Source organism: Tetrao urogallus (genome assembly GCF_951394365.1).
Source record: "Tetrao urogallus genome assembly, chromosome: 13".
NCBI classification, from domain to species: domain Eukaryota; kingdom Metazoa; phylum Chordata; class Aves; order Galliformes; family Phasianidae; genus Tetrao; species Tetrao urogallus.
This window is the reverse complement of record NC_136826.1, coordinates 3950199-3974000: the sequence shown is the minus strand read 5'-3', so window position 1 is coordinate 3974000 and position 23802 is coordinate 3950199. Positions and strand designations below refer to the sequence as shown.

Here is a 23802-nt window from a genome sequence, read left to right as displayed (position 1 = left end):
TTGAAGGACATGGTTTAGTGGGTACTATTGGTGAGAGGTGGATGGTTGGACTGGATGATCTTGGAGGTCTTTTCCAACCTTGGTAATTCTGTGAACAGTGCTAAATTAATATTATTTGGATGAATTTGAGGTAGATATATACATTGGCATATAAAGCCATAGTTAAACTCTGCACATTTCCACTTTACAGACACATTTCAGAGCTATTTCCTCCCCTCCGCAGGTTACTATATAACCACAGATAAATATATTTTTTAATACTCCCTACAGTCATATAACAGTCACTGGAAATATTTGTAAAGATGTTCTTATCAAGTGATTTGATGTCAGCATGAAATCTATAATAAAAGCATATGGGGTGCTGTTTTATTGGATAAAACAGACTCCTTCATTTTCTTATGTAAGCTATAAACCTGTTCTTTGGAATATTATGAATGTTGGAACTGGTCTGTATCTCTCCCTATGCTCTCTTATTTAAGTCTTTCTAAAAGGATTGTCTTTAAAATGAAGTATATGAGGATAGAAGCACAATTACTGAACGAGCCAGAAAAGCTTCAAGCCCCTTTGTTTGTACGCGTTGTTTATGATACAAATGGATGGTTATTTTTATTTATCCTCTGCAAAATAATGTCAGGAGCTGTGCTGGGTGTGATACAATGAGCTGGAACACTAAACCTTTACATATGCAAGTGGAAGAAGCTGGACCTGGGATTTGTGCTTGAATCCAAAGTGTTCAGGCACTTACACCCAGAAGGAAGCTTAAAGCAAGGCTGAGTGCTGCCAACCAAGTGATAGCTTGGTGAGTTCCCATAGGTAGGGCAATCCCTGGTACGTCATCCCAGCCATGCAGGGCAGGCGGTGCTACTGCTCTGCTTGTGTCCCAGTGTGACCCACAGGTTTAAATAGGGCTTACCATCCTTTCACGTTTCTGTAGAGCTGCAGGATGTTTTATATTCACTAAAATGCTCTGTCTCGTGGCAAGCAGGGATGCTGAGCAGGGCTGTGTCTCTCCAGAAGCTGTTGTGGCAGTCAAGTGGACAAGTCCTCTCCTTGGCCATCCCTGTGCAGTGAGCTCAAACAGTGCAGGGATTTTTACGTATTTGGGCCTGTAACACGGTTAGAGCTCAGCAGGCCTGCTTCCTGAAAACGCATCAAAATAGCAGGAACACATAGGGGTAGGTCAGAGGCAAGGTTGCCATCTGTCATAGAGAGGTTGTTAACGAAATGGTTTAATGTATCCATGTTCCACTGGACCACTGGGCTAAATACACTGTGTATTCAGTATGATTTATAGTTCCTAATTCCATTACCCATAGATCCCTTTTTAAAAGCCCTCACAGCTAATGAATTTAATGACACAAAGGGCAAAACTTGAATATATATCACTCATCCGAAAGCCATCAATAACTGGGGAACCATTAATTTTTACAGCTATGGCTGCTTGCAACCTATTTTACCAATCATAAACTGCTCTTTAATGAAAATCTGTTCACCTCTAAGGTCATAAAAATTTGCTGCCAGGCTACCTGCAATTGTCAGGCTCTTGTAAAGCCAGGCTTACTGTGTAAGCCATAATCTCCCTTGCTTTGTTTTAGCATAGTGGTTCTAATGTCCCCAGTGATCTACCACCAATAGAATTCACAACTTGTGATACTGAATGAACCCCTCGCTTTTAAGTAAGGGCTGGGATTATGCATTCTCCTGAAATAACGCCTTTAAGCTGACTGAGGGCTGTCAATCACCTCCTCTGTGTGAATGCTGTGTGATATTAATTGTACCAGCAGCTGCTTGATCTGCCAAACAGACCTCTGGAAGCCCAAGCTAGTTGGTGAGGCAGTTCTCTTGTTCTCCATTGTACCTGGAGTGCTGTGCTTCTTCTCCCTCCCCCCGTGTTCTTTCCTTGACCCCTGTGACTCAGACACCAACAGGCCTATCATGTCTGCACATGCTGTAATGATTTACGAGGAGATTTGAGATGATGGATCCGTTCCAGTCTGCTCTTTACCACCTGCAACAAAATGACATGAAGGGACTGAGTAAGATTGTTTCATTTCTAAGTTGTCATGTTAATTGATGTACATGTGCGCATCTCACGTAAATGTGATGTTTTGCATATAAATATTATACGAACAGGATACTGATACTTACAGACACGTGAAGAAATACCATAGAGTAAAGCTATAATTCAGGCAATTCAGCAGAATAAAAGCACCTCAGGAGCTGTGATGCTTTGCTCCCTTTTGGCAGTGCTTATATTTTACAAACACCCTTCAGTGTGATTATATTGTCAGGTGCTTCTGCATGAAAACATTTTAAACTTGCATATTACAAAGCATTATAACCTGAAACTCATTGCTGGTTACAAACTGCAGCACAGAGATGGCACCTTACAGTGCAATGTTTATGTCCAAAATTATTCTACTTCAGCAGTCAAACTCCCAAGTTAAAACACTGAGTGATGGAGTTAATTAAGGAGGAGTAGTGCTGTTGGAGCTCTAATGGTCTACAGATATAAGTGCCTCTAAGTGAGGCAAAGTTTGTCAGGAAAGGTAATGTATTTTATTGCACTAGCTGATATAGCTGGGGAAAAAAAAAAAAGGCTTTGGGCACACGAGCACTTCTTTGGATTTGAGTATATTAACACTTGTATCATCAGAAAGATAAGAAAAACACTTCCACCCACACATCTAAAAAAAAGAATCTTATCAGTCTTGTTACAAGAATTTTACAAAGTAGAAATTGACAAGCTAGGCATACGGTGAGCAAAAAAGACAAATGCCAGGATCTTTTGAATCTTGAAAGGGAGAATATTATTAAATTCATCCTATCAGCAAAGTTAGAAAGGGCTGCTGTGTGACAGCTCCCTAGTGATAAATCACTGCCTTCCCTTCTCTAATGAGTACAAACCTCCATTCTTTGGTGAGAAAATTTCTCCCACATCTTTCCTAAACAGTTTATTTACAGAGACAATTCTGAAGTAGCTGTTTCTTACTTTCCAAAATGCTGCGAGGTCTCCAGTATTTTTGTTTTTTCTGCTTTTGACACGCTACTAATGAAGCCCAGCAGCATCACCCTCATGACAACAGCAACAGCCCAAATACAGAAGTCCTGCTAGTGAAAATCCCTTATACTCTCTGTAGCTTGGATTTTTCATAGAATCACAGAATGGCTTGGGTTGGAAGGGATTTCAAGAAGGTTTTAGATCAAGAGCAGATAATGTTGTAAGGTACTGATACCAGTATTATACGCATGTAAAATCATTTATACTGTGACTTGCAAAGTCCTAGTGCACCTTAAGTAAACCAGCATTTGTTTATTTGAAAGAGACCAAAAATGTAAATTAAAATAATGTTTTATATTAATCTTCCAAAATAAATGTGGACTTCAGAAGGATTTTTAGATGAATATAGCACTGCTTCACAAGAGAGTATGCTAAGCAGAGTTACAGAAAGAGAAAATACTGACCTCTGTAGAAGCACAATAAAGACTTGCTTTCCTTTTTACCTTGGTGTTTGAAAGTAGGTCTTTGTATTCTCATAAAATTCACTAGAATGAAGTTCTTTGCAAGTGTTTACAAAATGTTGTCACAGTACAGTTTTTATTGTTGTAAAAATAGAAAAAGATGTTCTGCAAAAGTTCATATGAAGTTCCTATCTTCCTTGTGGCCAATATACAGGGTTGCACAGAGGCTGTACATCATTCAGCACAAATGTTACTTGCTTTTGTGAAAGAGTTGAATGTCTGTATTTCCTTTCTCAACATGGCTGAACTTGACTGTGCTGAAGAAAAAGCAGAAGAAGCAAGTTGGCATTGAGAAATTGTCAGTATTCTTACGTCACCACTTTTTTTCCTGTTAAAGTGATCTAGGAATCACAGGATAGACACTGTTAGTGTGTATGAATGACTGTAAGGGATTCAAGTGAATTGAACTAATGTGGAAGGAATATCCAGGAAACATTTAATGGGACTTCTATGAACACAGTGGACTATTTGACTGTGTTTAAATACAACAAATTTGTCTTATATCATTACATCATCATAATACAAATCTGACTGTATTTTGTGTTCATTGGGGCTGTTCAAAACACATGGCCTACGACCTCTGTTAATTTTTCCTTGGACGTGCTGCCCAGTATTTTCTGTACAGCCCCTAAATCATGATACATTGGGTTCATTCTGCAATTAGAGTTGGCATTGTGGTGCAAAATTCTAGTCTTGACTATATCAGGTTATATCCATACTGATTCATAAAGGGCTCAGAACCCCCAAGTTATGTACTTTGCTTAGTTGTTCTCTCCTTCTATCAGTCTGTCTGGACGTCCTGTGACAGGGAGGTCTCTGGAGGTCTCTCTCTTGCTTACTATGTGGACTCTGATTCCATGGGTCCTGTAGTTTGTAAGCTTTCATTGCATTATAATCTTTATGTTGCATAAGACCAAATGGTTTGTAGAATTCTTCAGAGATGTTTGATAATTTATGTTCTGGTGGATTTATGGAGTAAAAGATGGAGGGAAAAAACTGAATGTATATAGAGCAAAACTATAATGTAAGGGCAAATTGGTATTAAAGATACTTTCACAATTTAGTGCTCTGAAAAAGTGCTAGAAGCAAAGCATTTTGCAAATATAGTAAGCCATTTAAACACCAAGCTGTGTCTGAGGGAGCAAGTGCAAAGGAGATTATCAAAATACAGCACAAATCTACACATCAACAGAGCAATCTAATTTACATTTTTTAATATATTTGCCTTTTCTCAAAATATATCACAGGATAAACAAAAGGGATTCAGAGAAATAACAAATAATGATGGACTTGGAAAGGCCATTAGGACATTTGTGGAAAAATAAGTCTGAGGATATAATCTCATAGAATCGAATCTGGAATGGAAGGAAAGGGTGTAAAGACTTGCACAAGATCAATAGGAGTATTAACATGTAGCACTCTGCAGTATTAAGGGCTGTGTTTAATTCTTAGTTTGTCTGCTTAGACCCAGTACATGCATTTCATTGTAAAATTGAATTTTTTTATTCTGTGGTTATTACTGTAGTGTTCAGCACTGAGCTTGTTTTCTCTGCAGAATGTTTCCCAGTTCTTCAATGCCCATTTATGTGGATTGGATGCAAGACTCTGGGCAAGATCCTTCTGTCAGACATACCTTACCTGTTCCAAGGCTTTATTTTCATAAATAGGATCGTTAAAATTCACCTCCACTTAATAAAAAATTACTGATTGGTTTGTAACTGAGTAGTACTATACCCATAGAGTAGAAACCTACACTAACATCTCTGAGCACATGCTGCTATTTAGTTCATTAAATAATGACTTGCAAACTAATTTTTACTCAGCTGAGACATGCCTGGTAGAATAAAACATACCAGTAAGTAATGAATTTAGGAACTGAAAAAATGAAAATATTTTGGAAGTACTATAGGTTAGATGCAAACTTGTTAAGGTTCATTACTTTTTAATATGTTCTTTCTGATATACTTCACTTTGTCACAATGCAGGCTGTTGTAGTCTTGTCAGTGAATGATAAAACTGTTCAATTACTCTTTCTTACTTCATGGATCTGAGAAGTACTCTAAAGTATGCTTCAAAACTGTTAGGAAAATGGTTTCCAAAGTTCTGGCTTGTTTTCAAAAACAGTTGTGTTGGGTAGTAGCTAAAGTTTCTTATTTCATTTTTTTTTGCAAGACTCTAAAACAATTCTGCTGCATCTTTCAGATAATGAAGGCATTTTATCCTCACTTTTGGGGAAAATGAGTAGATGTGAAGGCTTTTGTTGTCTGTTGGTTTGTGCCACAGAATGGCAGCCCAGCAGCCCAGCAAGACCAAGGAAGGGAAGTTCCAAGTGGATGACCTTTCCTCTTGTTGTAGGAAAGAAATGCTTGCTTACTAGAAGAGAAAGATATGAATTATGGTGTTCCCTGAAGGAAAAAGCAATAGCAGGAGAACTCAACAGCTAGAAAGGAGCTGTTTAGGTCTGCACTCTTTAGCTGCAGAATATTGAGCCTTGTTATTCTACTGCTACAAAGTGGGTTGTATTCAAAACTGATTAAGAGCAATCCAAAGGAATGATTCAGAAGTAAAGATGAAGAAACATTCAGGACATAACCAAACTCCTCCTATCAAGCTTAAAAGAAAGGACAGTGAGTGAAAATCCTTGAAATGAGAGTTCTCCTTTTTTTATAGCTAGCATCAATACAGTATTCTCTACTTTGGATCACATGCATTGATTTAGGGAGTTGTCTCAGAAGAAAAAAGATGAACACATGAACACTTACTGAAGAATGAAAGAGAAATCCTTAAAAAGGGGGACTGAAAAGAAGTTTAAGTGCAGTTTGTGGAGTAGATGGGCAATGTGTGAGTTAAAGCAGATCCAGTATTCAACAGGGAAGTGCCAAGAGAGCAGAATGTCATATTTATGCCTTTGGAAAACAGGAAAGTTCTAGACATGCTCTTGGACACGAGAGAACTCTTAAAAAAGATAGGAGAATAAACTTAAGTATTCTAAAGAACCCTTTTCTGACTGTATAATAAGGAAATAAATAAAAGCTAAGTTCATGTGCAGGTGGGAACAGTACAACTTTGACAGGAAGTCCATCTGTGAGGCCCAGGAGCACCTCTTCTTGTTTGCATATTGCTCAGATGAGAATCTGATCTGTAGGATATCGTTGTAAGTGGAAACTGAGATGAAATTCTGTCATTGCATCTTTAGATTACTTCAAACTTCTACTCTGTCAATAAACACGTTGGGAACAATGTTATGTTTGCATAGCATACATAAACTTTGTTGTCTAAAAAATTTTAAACGTTTTAAGCAATCATTAAAAATAAAAGCAGGTGTTCTTGTGGATAGGTGGCATTATGCTGCAGTAGGATAAAAAAATTATAGTTCAGTTAATTTCTGTATTGCTCTCATACACTGGAAACTTTGTGACTTTAGACAGATTAGTTTGTGTAGTTTCTCTTTTCAGGTGTTCAAATAGTTTTCCAATTATTTTACTATTTTGCATTATTTTACAGAAATTATTTTACAGAACCTACTGTTTAGTCGGGGCCCTGCAGAATTGTGAGTGTGCAGATTTAGATACAGTGCTGTTTTATATTCCAAGCAACAGTGTTTGAGGTATAAAAATAAAGCTAATGAGATGTAGACTTAGTTTCAAGCAAAACAAAAATAACTTTTCTAAATAGGGAAAATTAGGAAAGTCTGTAAAAGCTAATAGGAAACTCAGGCCAGATTCTCAGCTTGATGAATTCTCAGTGCTTCATTGAAGTAAAGGTCTAATGCGGGAAGACCTGTCTTCAAATCACCAAAATACTTCCGAATGTGATGTGAGGTTTTCTTTGACGCCAGTAGCTGCAGGAAAGGGTGACAAGTGTGATAATTAAAAAGGAATCCCCCAGGAAATCTGGTGCATTAATTTATTGTGAGAAATAGCACTGGGAGATACTGCGTACCCCACCGACCAGAAATACATTACGGTTCACAAAGCAGTAGGCTCCAGCCTACTGCATGGAGCAAAGAAAAATATTAGCAAATGGTAGCTGTTGACAGCATAGGGGCAGTAAAAGGGGAAGAAAGGAACTTAAAGGTGTGTTGCCATACTGATTCCACAGGTTTTTCCCATTTACCTAGAGAAGCAGTCACCTTGGATGCTCAACGTTTACTGCAGAGCTTTTGAAGCACCTTATAGCATCTATCTGTGTTTCCTGGCAGTGATTTTCTAACTGACAGGACAGCAGTAAGACCATTGAATTGTGTGTCACACAAACTGTAGTGTGCATGGTAATCCTGCAAATCTTCTGTAGACTGGATACAAGATTGAGAAAGTCACTGATCAAATACTTGAGGATGCTGGACGTCAAATGATATATCCAAAATTTCGGTAGCTTCAATTCTAAAATAGCAGGATACAGGATTTACTGAGATTAATTATTATATGAAAGTGTCTTAGCAGATTATTTCAGAGCTCCGGACTGTTGACTCCAGTGATTTAATTTACTGAGGCCTCCAATTTTCTAATATGCTTAGAAATGCTTTTCTGGTATATGCAAACTAATATAGCAGTGTAAACCCTAATGCAACTGTAAGAATTCTGCCTTGATAAAAGATCAATGAAATTAAAAGGATTAAGCCTGGGCCAAATCCGTGACAGCTTTGCTTACCACAGCATAGAGAAGCTTATGTGGAGCACTGAACAACCTTGTTCCTCCAATTGGGGTAAATTGTGGCTGTCACAGAGGAAAAAAAGTGCTGTTTTTCTGCCAGCTACTCCAAGAAGGGAAGGGGCATGTTTTCATCCTTCACCTTGAAGACAAACTATGTCATAATTTCAGGAAAGCACGTGTTGTAAATGGGTGGCAGCAGCAGTTCCTTGCAGGGAATTTTTTCGGGCTCGCATGGGGCAGGGCCACAGGTGTCCCCGCACCATGTCCCCATCACCCATCCCCGCCTGCTCTGCGGTGGGACCCCTGGGCTGCCCTGCCCTCCTGCCTTCAGCTTCTGCAGGTAGGTGGGTCATTCAGACAGCCTGTGAGATGGCCTTCTCCCAGCCATCATTTCACAAGTGCTGTGCCAAGGTAGGTGAAATGTGTTGACCTTATTTTATGGGAGGCATTTATTAGGTGGTAGGAATTATTCCGTTATTTCTCTCTTTATATGAAGTGCTGGGCTAATTCTTATATTGTGTCTGTGTCTTTCAATGCTCTTCTTAGATGAGATTTATACCTCATGAAATCAAATGGTGTAGGTGCAGCAATTCAATGTCAGCTGGATTTATTTATTTCCCCAAAAATCCTGGGACAAATTAAGTGAAAGTTATATCTTCTTTTTTTTTTTTTCTTTTGTTGCTCTAACTACAGTGCTGAAGAGTGTGTCTGTATCTAATAGTCTTCATTTCAGTAGGGCTTTATATCTTAAATTATTTCACACTGCACTAACAGCTTACAGACACCTGAGTTAATGTGATCGGTCGCACAATTCTCGCAGTCCTTTAATCCCATTAAATCGTATATCATCCCCAATGCTCTCCCAGTGTTTTCCAAGCAGTAAGCTCCCGGGTTTCCTCTCTGTGTTGTTTCAGACATGCCGGGGAGCCCGCACAACCAGTTCACATTCAGACCTCTCCCACCACCGCCTCCGCCGCCACACGCGTGCACCTGCACCAGGAAACCACCGCCGGCGGCCGACTCTCTCCAGAGGAGATCAATGACGACCCGCAGCCAGCCCAGCCCTGCTGCCCCAACGCCCCCCACCAGCACACAGGATTCTGTGCATCTCCATAACAGCTGGGTCTTGAACAGCAACATACCGCTGGAAACCAGGTATGGACCGACCTGTTCTACACAGCTTATCCTAAATGTTAAAGAGGGGGGAGGTCTGACACTGATGTGAGAAGATGAAGGACTGCATGATTACCATGCAAAAGCATTTTGATTTGAATCCATGTTGTGTAGCCATGTGTGGTTTTTTTTCACTTGATTCATCTAGCTTGATAGAGCTTGTAAAAGCATATGTTTTGCAAAGCTGAGGAAGAGACTGATTTTCTTAAGTAGTGTAAATTATGACTTTGAAAGTGTGTGCAGCAAAGACGTGTGTTTATGTACTTGTATGATGATCCAACGTTCTCCCAGAGACATTCTGTAATCAGCAAGTAGAAGTATTGTTTAATTGGTGATCTATGGCACTTCTGGTCTTGGTCCGTCTTCAGGCTTTGGCTTCCAGATGATAAGAAACAGTAGGAAATAATATCAAAATAATGTTTTCATCAAGGTGTATTTAAACATTTTATTGCACATACCTACAAAGAACACCATCTGATAATAGAGAAGTTATACAGGTCCAGGGCATTTATGGAGCATGAAGAGCCCTACCTTTGGGAGCTGGCAGAAGGGCAGTTCAATTCCGGGTTCAGACGCGATTATTTATAAATAATATATTCTGAAAATAGTGGAAAGCAAGTATATCCCGTGTCCAGCAAACCTGTGAATCAGTACTCAGCATTCTGCCTGCAGAACTACATGAACTGCTTCTTCTGTCATTTTGATCATACATTTTTTTATTCCTGGTAGGTATTACCTAATCTGTTGGCTTTCAGCAAATCTGTGTTTGATACTGAACACAAACCCTTGATTTTCTACAATCTTTTTCCACTTCATTGTGAGCAGAGCACCAAGAAGTCTGGACTAGGGTTTCCTTTAGGTCTTGTAAAATTGTAGTTGGTGAAACACAGATAAATCTCTGACGTTTAGCCAATCTGATCAACAAAATGTAAGGTAATATGTAAAGAAGTGTTTTCTTGTCTATACACATATATCCAATGTGTATTGCCGTTTATCACAATTATCACCGAGAACTGTATTTTCTCTTTTATAGAAATAAGTTTTTATTTTATTACATAATTTAATTTTAGTATACATCTTTCAACACTTAACTGCTGCTAATCACAACTGTCAAATTCGTTTTTTCCTTACTGAAAGGTTATTACGTTGGGATTGAGAAATAAATTGATTTGTTTTACAGTCAGACTTTCTTTATTTGTTTTAAGGATAAATTACAAAAAGAGTGAAAGAGGTTGGAAGCTTTCTGCCAAAAGGGAACATGAGGAAAATTTTTGTTAACTAGTCCCTCATCTCTGTGTGTTTCTTCAAAATAGAAACAGAAAGACAAGGATAATGTTATTTTTCAAATTGTTACATTTGAAAATCCTTCTTAACTACATTTATCAAATTTCAAAATAAAAAACTGTCATTTAAATTTGAGTCAAAAAAGAATATATTTATCTTATTGAACAAGAGTATTTCAGGAAAAAAAAAGCAATAAAGGAATAATAATGAAATAATATTCATTGAAGATAATAAAAAATACAAGTTTCAGATATTAATACATTACTAAGTATCATTGAAATTCCATTACTCTTTAAATGTGCTTTAAAAAAATCAATATTCAAGAGATGGCTAGGATCAGAGCTTCTGTTCACATAATCTTTATAAAGATAAATCTCTGCCCCTTGTGATGGAACAAGCTTATCTATCCATACCTTCTGCTATGTGAAAGGTTTTTCCCTAGGCATTCTGTGCCAACTGAGTATCTTTTGGCTTCCTTCAGTCAACACTTAAGTAGATCTTAATTAGTCTTTCTGTATCCCTATTCACTATTTCCTCTTCAGACCTCCTTGCTGGGGAAAGTACTTTCCCATTTTAAATCTTGTTCAATTTCTTTCCTTTTTTTTTTTTTTTAATTTTTTTTTTTTTTAAGTTTTCCAGATTTCATACTCCTTATGAGGTGCGTTTTCTAGTGTAATTTCTAGGTACCTACCTAAAGCTAAAATCTCTGTAACTGGATAGTGATGAAAGGGCTGTGCAGTGGACTAGGGATTCAAACTGGAATCCATACTGCTGGCTCCCCTTTGGCAATTCACTCCCTCTGGGAATTACCACATTCCTGACCTCTAGTGGTTGTTTCAGCTGTTCTGTGCACCCTCTGTTAGCTGGCTGCAGCCTCTCCTCAAGGTGACCGAAAGGAGAATTTGCAAGGCTGTTCACCAAGATGTATCTGCAGTTGGTGTGAGAACAAGTGACATAGTAGGGCAGCATTGTAATAAAGAACATCTGTGGTCACTGCTTCTCAGAAGGCTGTAGTACGCAGCACAGCTTTAGAGAAAAAGAAAAGATAGCAGCTTGTTTTTTCCTGTCTTTAACAGACAGTGATTCAGCCAGAATTGAATAAAAATATTGGCCTAATATCTGGGTTCTCTTGCCTTCCTCCTGCATTGATGTTTATCTGTCCATTAAAAATAATCCTGTAAAATAAAGGGCAGCATGTCAATGGCAGCTGCATTTCTGCGCTAAGTCTTTAATAGTGCAGAATCTACCTAATATGTGCATACTAATACATCTAAGTAGATTTTTTTTTTCTAATTTGGAATATTTGCAATCAAAAAGAAGATTTAGAGACAGTAATTCATTCCCTGCTGTAATAACTGGGCGGAAATCAGAATGCACATGTTCAGCTTTTCTATTCAACCGTATCTCCTGTTAATCCATAAACAGCACATGTGTTTGCATGGTTTAGCTACAGCCACATAGTATTAGAGATTTTTCAGACAGAAAAAGATTCCCTAAACCTAATCATGTGACTCGAAATCCTGGTCACTCTGCATACTCAGAAATGAGGTAAGTTTATGAGGCTGCTCATAACGTGCAGCCTCATAATATAATATTTATGGAAAAGAAAATTCTGTAGTTCTGAAAATGTTGAACATACTCTGATGGGGCTTGTTCAGCCTGGAGAAGGCTGCAAGGAGACCTCACTGCAGCCTTCCAGTATTTAAAAGAGGATTATAAATGGGAGGGGAATCAACTGTTTACTCAGCTAGATAGTGACAGGACAAGGGGGAATGGTTTTAAGCTCAAAGAGGGAAGGTTTAGATGGGATGTCAGGGGAAAGTTCTTTACAGAGAGCGCTGAGGTGCTGGAACAGCTGCCCAGAGAGGCTGTGGATGCCCTGCCCCTGGAGGTGTTCAAGACCAAGTTGGATGAGGCAGTGGGCAGCCTGGTCTAGTGCCAGTGGTGGCTCTGCCTGTGGCAGGGTGGTTGGAACTCAATGATCCTTGGGGTCCCTTTCAACCCAAGATATGCTATTATTCTATGATTATAGTTGTATTCTTATGCAGTTGGTCTTTGAAACCTACTTCAAGCTGGAAGAGCCTGTAGTAAAGACATTTACTGTGATATGTGTTCAAGGAAGCTTTCTGTAGACTAAAACTTGGTTATATGTTTTATTTGAAAGGGCAATTCTGAAACTCAGTTTTGTGGGCTGATCCACAAAACGTTCTTAGCAGCACCCAGCTTACTGGCCCAACTGTTTATAAAGGAGCAAAGCAATGGCTTGTGCAACCTTTGGCAAAGCCAAGAGCAGTCCAGAGCTCTGCCACTGCCAAGTTCTTTGCCCTCCTGGTGGGTCTGACTCTAAGCAACCAAAGTGAAGGCAGGAATTAGGAAGGCCTTAAATCTTTCAGGTACAAGTCATAGAGTAGCTGCAGATGAAGAAACTGGAGACAAACTGTACCGTAGCTGCAGAACTTACAGCAGCTCACTGTGCCGACTGACCACTGTGCAGCCTTCAAATGCACGTGCAGACTCTGCCTGTGCACCTGCACGCAATTAGAAAAACAACTTATTCATTATTAAAATGTCTTATGAACATGCAGTAATTTCATTCTGTCACACAAAAAACTGATTTGTAAGTATTATGAGAAAAAGACTGAAAAGACTTTTCACACCACATGAAAACACAGGAAACATTGATTCTCTTCTTCAGGATAACATTATTGGGCTCATAGATAAATTGATTTCTTCTACTCCCCTAGAATAAGTACTCACAACCTATTGCCTGTTCTCTTCCTTTCTGATAAAATAATTGTTTTTTTCAAGTTTCATGGACACTTTGCTCTAATGTTTCAAATCTTATGATTTACATTGTCATTATCTCTGACAGCCCCATCTGAACATAGCTTACTGCTTTTTATGGAATTTGTATTAAATCCTGACAATTCAGCGGAGTGTTTTTCATTTCCTCCATGCCCTGTTAGTTGCTTAGTGTTTGTTTCCATAAATCTCTCATTTTTACTTATTTTTTTCCTTTTTTTTTTTAATTTTCAGTTCAGTTAAATTTCAAAATAAGAAGAGAAAGCATCAGATATGTATTATTAGCTTAAATTATTCCTGATGCTCCCTATAGTATATTGCAGACCCCCCCCCCCCCCCCCCCCCCAATAGATAAACATGCTTATTTTGGGTAAAGTTTTACATTTAAATTGCCTAAGGATTTGAATTTTTTTTTCTGTCTCCATATCAAGAATTACTTCATTTTAATTTTGTTTCAGTGTGCTCATTTTTACTCCTGTATTGTGCGTTAGTATTTTACATATTTTCTTGTCCCATCCTTTTTTAAACCCAATTTTTTTCTAGCTCCTATAACCTATTTAGCAGTGTTGGCAGTAAGGTTAATGCTGTGCTGAATGGACTGAAATCTCCCTTCAATGCACTGGCAATGAGCCAAGCACTGTGAAAAAGACAGCTTAATTTAAGCAATCTTATCACCGCGGTAATAGCTCCTCTAAAGGGACAGTAAGGTACCAGACCATGAACCTGTGATTCAATTATCATTAATTCATATAAAACTTAGAAATACTAGAATATTAGGAGAAGTATTTGGGGTTCAAGGCAGTTGTGATTTTGTCTTAGTATTCAGCAGTACTTCAGAGTTCTCAGGTTTGATTGTGACTCTGAACGGTGACGTTTTGAGAGTTTCGGAGTTCAAGTTTATTGAGCTCCTCATGTAGGTGGTATCAGTCTTTTTTTTATCATATATTTATGTGAGGTGCAAGTTTGAGGCTTTGGGTTTCTGTTTTCCTGCAAAGGTCATCTTGTTTGTGATGCATTTTAGAGCAGGGGAGGTCTTAGCAACTATCACTTAGCAAGGGAGAATTCAGTGCTGTGGTTTTTCCTTGTTCTTTTTTAATCAAACTCATAATTATTCTTGCTCTTCAAAAACGCATTGATAACCTTTCAAACCGCAGAAACCTGTACATACTCACTTTCTGTTCAGGCTGTAGTACTGCTAAAAGCAGAAATAACTACAGAAAAATGCATACATAGGAGTACACAAACATTTCAGAGTGAGCTCTTGAAAATTTGTTATTTCTCCTTGGTCTCTTGTTTGAGCAACCTGTGAATCCAGCCCCCAGTGAGGAGATACAGGAAGTAATTCTGTGCCTACTTTGTTTCCCAGTTCAAGTTTTGCATAGTGAACAGAATGGCTTTTATAGGTCCAGAAGCATGCAGGTGTTGGTGATCATAAACCTCCAAGCAATCATTTGAGCAGTGCAGTTCATTAGGAACCTGTTTGTGAATGGAGCCTTCCCCTGGTTAAATGACCGTCCTCATGGTTATTCCAAAAATATAAATGCAGGGAGCTTCATTTATGATCCTTCCAACATTCTTTGGTATTTGCTATTTTGACATTTCTCTTGTAATTTGTTGTTTTCTACTTAATTAAACAATAAATCTAAGCAGTCGAGAGACTGATCATATTAAAAACCAACGCGTGGCAAGGGGTTTAAATCCAGTCCAACTCCTGTGTGTTTTCACCATGTAGAAGATCTAAAAAAAATTAAGGCTTCTGAACTGTAAAAGATGAATTGAAAAGAGTAAATATGACAATGAACTTAAAATAAAAGCTGTAAATATGACCTTAACTTTAATAATACACGAATGAAACCATTCTTTACAGAAATAAAAATGTAAACATTTGTCAGCTACAGTGAATTACACTTTTAATGTCAGCAGCTCTGGCACTTGAGGGTCCTTCTTCTGAAAAATTTGAGACCCAGTCACTTCAGTCAATGAGGCGATTGCTCATGTACTCTCCTGTAAGGCTTATTTGGGAAAGGCTGTGGTTTAGATTTCCCTGGAACAAGATGATTGTATATGCATGTGTAAGTGGTTTTATGCTGCCTTAATGTAGTAACTTAGGCTGTCATGCTGCATATAGTCTTTGCTCATTATTTTGAATAATGGAAGAGTATATGAAGTAATAAATAAAAGTAAAGTTACGTTGCTATTTTATGGCCACCAATAAGCAAGAGCACCTGTTATCTTTCTATAAAACATAGTATTTTCATTTACAAAAGCAGAAAGGGACTAGAGTGTAAATCTGGAAGGAGAAAAAGAATTCCAGATTAATACAACAGGTCTGTGCTGATTTGGAGAACAGACACTGCGTAGCAGAGGGAGTCACAGATCTGCAGAACAGCCTATCATTTTATTTGTGAAAGAAACATAGGTATGTGGAATGTTATTGCCCTAAAATGTGTATCTATTCCCTAGCTTGCTACTTCTAGGAAATCTGTTTTGGATAACTAGAAATATTTTCCATAGGAAATATGATACACATCTCATCAAGTAAGAAGTGCTGATAGTATCATTTGTCACTTTAGATTTACACCTTGGCTTTTGACCGTACAGAAGTTTGAGCATAGATGTAGTAATAAATTCAGCTGGAACACGCATGAATACTCATAGGAGGAAATTCATGGCAAAGAGAACCATGGCTGCCTGTCTACTGTAGTTATGTCATGTTCTTTTCTTTTGGTCTAAGTCATACTTTTAACCACAGATTATAAGGGAAAAAAATACGATATTAATATATTTATCCTTCTCACTTCATGGTTTCAAAGTACTCTGCAAATATTGCATACTATTCTTTACAGAAAAGATGCAAATGTGTGTTTATAAATCCTGTATTTATATAATTATTGTCCCAGATTTCTTCCAAGGACTTCAAAGTCTCATCACATGCTTTGCTGAGCTGACTCGCCTACAGCAACAACAGGCAAGTGAGTCAGCACCGTGTCACTTCTGTTGGCTGTGCTGAAGTGCTAAGTAAGGGACACAGACTTTACATCTTTTAGCATCCAGAGTCACAGGGCAAGGTTTTCAAACACCGAGTAAAGTAAACAGTGGTGAATAAAGGGAAATGTCAATGATTAAAAACCAAGCCCTGCTCAAAGAGGAAATCTTAACAGAGCAGTTGTACTCCCAAAGACAAATCTCTGCTGTCCCACTGAGATTTAAAGGTATTTCAATTGTACACGTAAAAATAGAATGATTAAAATAAATTAGATAAATACTGTTCATGGCCATTTCCCTCTTCTTTGACTCAGGCATTTTGTTTCTCTCAGTCCTTGTACGCAGAGAGGCAAAACAGGCATACCACTGCACCGGATAAAATTATGGGTCAGATTTTTTCTATAAGTCATATCATATAATTCCCATACTGTTTTGCTGGGTTGATTTTAAAGAAGCCAGGATGATTAGTGTATCTTTCTGTGTTAAGTAAATGTGTTGTTTTTATACTATATACCTCCCATACCATATCTGTCACATCTTTATACTAAACTCTTTGCTAAATATGGGAGATAAAGGAGTGACTTACAAACAGATGTCCATATTCTGATCATCATGTAAGTTTAGAAGTTTCCTCTTTTTTTCCTCTTCCATTTCTGACAAGGAATAGAATAGATAGAAAATGAGTAAAGAGCAAGTTTCTGCTTCTTTCCAGTGCCACAGGAAACACTTTTCTAGAAGAGTCAGGTAGTAATGGGTTTGTTTGGGATTTGCCCAAGTAAATTAAAAGGGCAGCTGTTTCAGTTCCAGTCCCTTTTGATACCAACTTTGCATATATTTTCATTTTGGCAAAAATCAGAATTGTTCTTACGTATCGACAGCTACGCCTCTGAAAAATTCCCCTTGTACTTCTTTTTGTGTCTAAATCAGCCTGTCCTGCTTGAGGAACCACAGCAGCGAAGAACTGAGTTTGCAGACAGTTGCTCATTGGAGCATTGGCTCCAGTTGAAGTTACAAGTTTGATAGAATCTTTTTCCTCCTATTATTTTTGATTGAAAGAGTCCAAGGATTGGATGCTTTATTTTTGGAGAGATGAACAAGTGGACAGATAGGTGAACTGGCATGGTGATTGTGAAGTGACTTGACTTCGTGGATGGGTGCAGATTATGTCTTGTTCCTCTTATTCCTCTTCTTGTTGAGGATATTATCTTCTTGGTTTTGAAAGTTATTGATGTTTTTGTGAATGCTTTAGAACTTCCCCCACTTAAAACAAGTGATAATGTAATATGTTCTTTAAATTCTCTGATTTATTTTTATTTGTTTTCAGTCAAGTTAAAAAGAAATTAAAAAAGCTTTACCTTTTCTCTCTGATGGAATAGTAAGGCTCATGCCAGGCTGCAGTCGCATATAAACTTTTGAACTGCAGTTTTTATTTATTTTGCTCCTCAGAGGGAGCCTGATTTTATGGAATTGATAGCAACAGCTTAGCGTGTCTTAACAACCTTTGGGAGCAGCAATGTGCTTAGACAGATGAGGAGTCATCTGAGTTTATGAGAACGTAGTTGCAGTCTAGCTTTGGAAATCTGTCTTTGTGCCACCAGTGTTTTTCAAATTCTGTCGAAGTGTCTTTGGGCACTCAATAAACTCTCTCAAAAAATATGAAATGCATAAACAATTGTGATTTTTAACATTTTCTCAACATTATTTCACTGGTAGCTCTCTTTTCACCACGACCTCAATTTTATTTGAACAAGTTAGAGCTATGTAAATTCTCCTCTGTGTCAGTGTAGTCATCTGTCTACAAGGGTATGAGCTGGATCCAGCATCTGTCTGCACTTCTGCTATTAAAGAAACCCATCTGCACGCTAGTATTTTACCACTAAGCTGTGAAGCCACATTTTTAAATCCTTGTGCAAAAGAATGAAAATATTCCTGCCTATTGATTGCAAGTCTATTAGAGGAGTAGTAATAACTTAATAACTTCATAACTTCTGGTTCAGCATCTCTTTCCCTTTACCTCTGATACCTTTCGGCTGTGCACCTTAAAGGTCAATCAGTGCTGCCAATATCAGACCATTTTGCAGTAATTTCCCAAAAAATTGAAGGAAAAAAATATCACATAAGTGGGTCTCCTTAGGTTATTTATTAATAATGTAAGGCAATTGAATTACTGTTAACTGATTAATATATGTAATCTTTGTGCATGTTGCTATGTACATATGTGTATGTATAATATATGTACATGCTGGTATAATAACACATTTCTTACTTTATTTGATGAGTCAGCTCCCTAGAAGATCACTAGGACTTTTGAATTTTGCTGCAATGTTCTTATCCACTGCAAGTCCAAGTGATTATGTATCTTGTAAGTGCTGACTAAAAAGTAAGACCTCATGTACTTGCAGAAGCCTCCATGTGTGACGATGAAGCACTGAAACCAAAATAACCAACTATATTCTGATGGTCTGATAGGAGCAAAACAGAATATATAGTCCTGCAGACAGTGGTGTTATTTCTTGGAATTTATTATATTCCTATATTTGAATTTAGAGTTTTTGAACTCACATACTCAATATAGATAGCATTACCATGTTCAGAGCATTCCCATCTATCAAATAAGGGCCATAGAATATATATCTACAACTACAGAAAGGAAAGGAAATTAGAGTCAACTTGTATAACTTCTGGATGCTGTGCTCCATAAAGTTCAGTTGTCCTTTTGTTGGTTGAGTGCCACTTACTCGTGCAAGAAGTATGATGCAAGAATGACTGGTACTCAGTGTCAGTAACACAAAATTTCCTGCTTGTGGTTCATCACAGGAATCGTGACATACAGGCACTGTGAGTGCAAGCTGGCCACTATCCTTGTTTGCTTTCTTTTTTTGTGGAATTGCCTGAACAATGGGCTTTTTACCAGTTACAACTGCTCTGCAGTATCTTTTTATTTTCTACAAACTGCCATTTTGGAGAACCATAACCTTTCTTTCAAAATGTTATAATGGAGATACATAATACCATACTCATTACACCTTTTTAGCAATTATCTTTTCAGGAACAAGTATTTACAATATTCTTGAAGTCAAATGTCACAATATAATAATATTTCATACTCTCGAGTGTTTGATCCCGTGTACTTCACACTGTGGATATAGCACTGGGAAGACTCTGGACCAGCCCAGTGCTGGTCAACTGTCTGAAGCTGAGAAGTGTGCCTGGGGCTTCTGACTTGCAGACATCCAGTGCCTGATGCTAGTCCTTCAGTTCTGGCACACACAAGTCGCAGTACCTGGGTATACAGAAGGGCTACAGAGACCCAGGCTGAAGCAGCACCTCAGGGGAAGTCCTTATTATGCCAGCTGTGTCATGTCACCACCTCTTCACTTCTCACCTCTGCTTGGGGCAGAAAGCTGAGAAAACACACACCTGAAGCAGCTGAGGGAATGGCAGGAGACCTAGGTGTGCCTCCGTCAGAAAAGAGTGCACTCAAGATGTTTAATCGCTCATATAAGGAATGAGAGACCAAAGAACATTGGTGTTTTCAAAGGAATATTTGCTGTGATCAGTCCTGATTTTGTCCCGTTCTATCACAATTTCAGAGTGCACAGCACTCTGAGTTATTGTTTCAAATTAAACATTCTTTCCTAATCCTCTTGGAGAGCTCTGAATGCCATCCACCTTCCTGCAGGAAGCCACTCTGTATTTCTGCACCAGCCTCCATGCTGCGTGGCCCACTTCTGTACCTTGTTTTTTGTGCTAATGTAGATGCTCCCTATTTTGTCTTGAAGTCAATCAGCCCTCCAGCCTTCGCTGAAATTGGTCTCCAAATGAATTCTTTCTTAGCATGATGAGAATCACCATAATAAGCAAAAACGTTTGATGAAAAACTGCTCTCAGAATAGCTCAGTTAAGAATACTAGAGAAATCGTACTTACAGGCGAACGACTTTCAAAATTTATTGTACTTTTGATTTTCTACTTAGTAGATTCTTACTACTTTTCCTTTTTTTTTTTTTTTTTTTTTAAGGTTGTATTTTGGAGAGAATCCACAATAAAAACAAATACTCAAAGCGGGGGTGGCTTTTCCCTTTCTTTTCCTGGGGCTCCTGGGGAGATGAGCGCAGCTGGCTGTGTCTGCATGCAGAGCAGGTGCTGCAGGCCAAGTCTGCATCCCAGGCACGGCTGTGCCAGCAGCACAGGGCTGGCACCTCAGGCTGCCCCATCCCTACACTGCTCTGTGCCGGCAGCTTAGGTGTTCATCTTGTTTTTGTTGAAAAGCTGCCGGAAATCTTGCTGTGTGGTTACAAAGTCATATATGCTTCTAGAGCAGAGAATGTTCAACTATATCTTTTCCTGACTTTTGTGTTTTCTGTAGATGTATGCACTATTTATCATGCAATGCTTAATAGTGCCTTTTGCTCCTTGCAGCACAAACTGGTTTTTACAATGTGGTTCTTTGTCTTCTTTTTGTAGGCATTTCCTATTTAAACATGGATCGGGGTCTTCAGCAATCTTCAGTGCAGCCAGTCAGAACTATCCTTTAACATCCAATACTGTTTACTCTCCACCTCCTAGGCCTCTTCCTAGAAATACCTTTTCTAGACCTGCCTTCACTTTTAGCAAACCTTACAGGTGTTGCAACTGGAAGTGCACTGCTCTGAGTGCTACTGCCATTACGGTTACGCTGGCGTTGTTGCTGGCCTATGTTATCGGTAAGCCTCTCTTTCTTTTCTATGCTGAGTTGTTTGTACCTTTTCTGCTCTGCTGTCATGCTTGCTTTTACTCTGAATTACTCTACAAATTGTGTTTTACTAATAATGTTTGCCGTGGGATGCTTTGCGAATTCTGGCGAGCAAAATCCCAGGTTGGCCAGAGGTTGAACACAGAATTCTCATTAACTTATTGCATTGTTAACCTCGATGCTGCCTAATACAGAAATAAATACTATTCAGGATGACATATTTATACCAACAGAGGACTCCTACTGATTTTAATTGCTGTGATATTTTTCTTAAATTAAACATCTGATTTTCATATGAAGGCTTACAACATTGTTTCTCTTAAATGTTTGTTCTGAACAGCTATCTGTAACTCTAAACAGTATTTTGGTTTGCTACCATATTTCGTTTCTTCAATCTGATCTGTTTAAATCTTTCCTATTTTCCCTTTAATACTCATTTCACTGACTAACCTTGCAACTAGCTCTAAAATGATGTAGTGTTTTAAACCATAATTTCTACATATTTTCTAGAATGTATTTCTGTCTTTATGTTTGAGAACAATGTGACATAGATTGAAGTACAAGTACTTAATTTCAAACTCATTTTTGGTAAGTAATTTTGCAATTTTGTTGGCATGATAGGTTGGCAGCATATATCACTGTAGCTAGAAACTCCTTCCTTGTTTATTTTTTGAAGGTGGGCTTCGAGTCTGTGTGATTAAAACCATACATGAGAGAAAAATATTTTCCTTACTGTATGGCATTTTGGCTGAACACCAACTGTAATGTTCTTTCAGTCTGAATTGAAAATGTTATAAAAGGTTCATTTTATCAAATGTTTCAAGGTGAGCAGAAGCCAGAGTATCCCCACTGTCTTATGGTGTGAGTGGGAACAATTCTGAGTTTGCCCAGAAGCTGATACTTGGTAAAAGTGGTACAGATACTGAGATGCAACTCCATGCAGAAAAGCAGCCATTGGTTTTCTGCATTCCATCCATAAGCTTCCATGATGAAAATGATGATGATGAAAATTCCAGTCACTTCCATTTCCCACTGTATTTTTTGTCCCATAGTGACAAAGTTCTTGTTGTTGGTGAGCTGCTCATCGCGAGGGATTTTTTTCTGACATCCTGATCTAATGCAGATGGGAAAGCAGATTTGATCGTTTCTGGTGTATGATTATTTGAAAGCACCTGAGGATCTAGTAAGCTACATTAATTGCAGATTTACATAACAGCTGCTGAACATATGCCCTCAGTTAGGACTGGCTGTATAATTTTTGCAGCCTCATCTGCTTGCTACATATATATCTCACCAACACTGCTTCTGTTTTATCTGAAGCACTCTGTGTTTCATCCCTGCTTAGATTTCAGTCTCTGCCACTGAATAGTTTTTAACTTTCTTGAGATGTTCTGCTGTAAATCATTGGCCTGAGAAGGCTGTAAGTGCTCAATATCACTAGGATGTTAAAAACTCTATATGAGCTGCCTGTAGACATGTCTGTCTTTCTCTTAAGATTGTAACATACAAGTATAACATGTTTTCTTGATTTAGGCAGAACTGGGTAAAATTAATGTACCTTTGAATTGCATATAAATGATTAGTATTTCTAGTTATATTTTAGACATAAAAATGTAATTAGGAAAACATGAGTTGGAATTAAGGTTAAAAACCGTGGCATATTTACAGCAGAAACCCGGCTTTCTACATTTTGCAGCCTGGAAGACCAGAAATTCAATGAACCAGAAATTCTAACTTAAAAGATTTTCCAAAATGCCATTATTTGCTCTTATTTTCACCAGTTTTTTTTTTTTTTCAGTTGCATAAGTTTTTCCTGTAAATTTGGCAGTTAGCTTGTTTATTCCAAATTAATATTCTGCTGCCCATTTCTGGTTGGTATGTTTAAATGCATTTGTGATCTGTCCTTAATTCTTTCCATTTGATTAGATATGGATACCAGCATATGAACTGATTTCAAAGTTCAGTTGCTATGTAGGGTTTCATATTTTGCATTCCATGTTAAGAATTTAAATGTGTTTTATATGAGAATAAGTGGATGTATGGAATCAGACAGCATGTAACCTGTGCGGTTAGATTTCACTGCAGCAGGTACCTTCTCTTTGCTCACCATGCTTAACACTGGGTTGGCTCCCTGAGTCCTTGCTCTAGAATGGGTTTCCTTCAAGTCAGAGGGAGTTAGGGCCAAGCAGTGGCTGAAGACTTGGAGCCAAATTGTGCAGCAGAACTCATGATGAACTCAGAGTCAGACATACCTGGGATCAACTCCATGGTTGGTACTGGAAAAGCAAGGCAAATTTATTTTCAACATTATGTTTTATGGTATGATCTGCACTAAACTATAATGATCTGCAATTTCAAGCCAACTGAAGGTAGATCAAAATTTAAGATTAAGGTTTTTCTTCCCCTTATCAACTTAAATGTGCTTTCTTCAATACCTCGCACTACCATTAGATGCCAGAGCTACGTGTTACTGTCAAAACCAAACTCAGATCTCAGCCTTGAGTTGGGATGTTCCCAAAGTCCTGGAAAATCCAGTCCTTCTTCCAGACCAAAAATGTGCAAGTAGTTCTTGTAGTTGTGAAGATCTGAGACCTGTGCAGACCAACATGCTCTGAGCTGTGATTTCTTTCCATTTGAAAGATAAAGTAT

The 23802-nt window shown here is 38.2% G+C and overlaps 1 protein-coding gene across 2 annotated transcripts in view; it reads left to right on the top strand.

Moving 5' to 3' along the window:
• The window catches only part of TENM1 (teneurin transmembrane protein 1), a gene marked incomplete at both ends in the record, with an annotated part of 228455 nt that overhangs the window by 73855 nt on the left and 130798 nt on the right, over window positions 1–23802 (top strand). For both annotated transcript variants that reach the window (XM_079541735.1, XM_079541734.1), the window contains 2 exons: window positions 9090–9330; window positions 20886–21124. In XM_079541735.1, the coding sequence (XP_079397861.1) occupies window positions 9090–9330; window positions 20886–21124 (480 nt within the window). The remainder of the gene's footprint in view (window positions 1–9089; window positions 9331–20885; window positions 21125–23802) is intronic.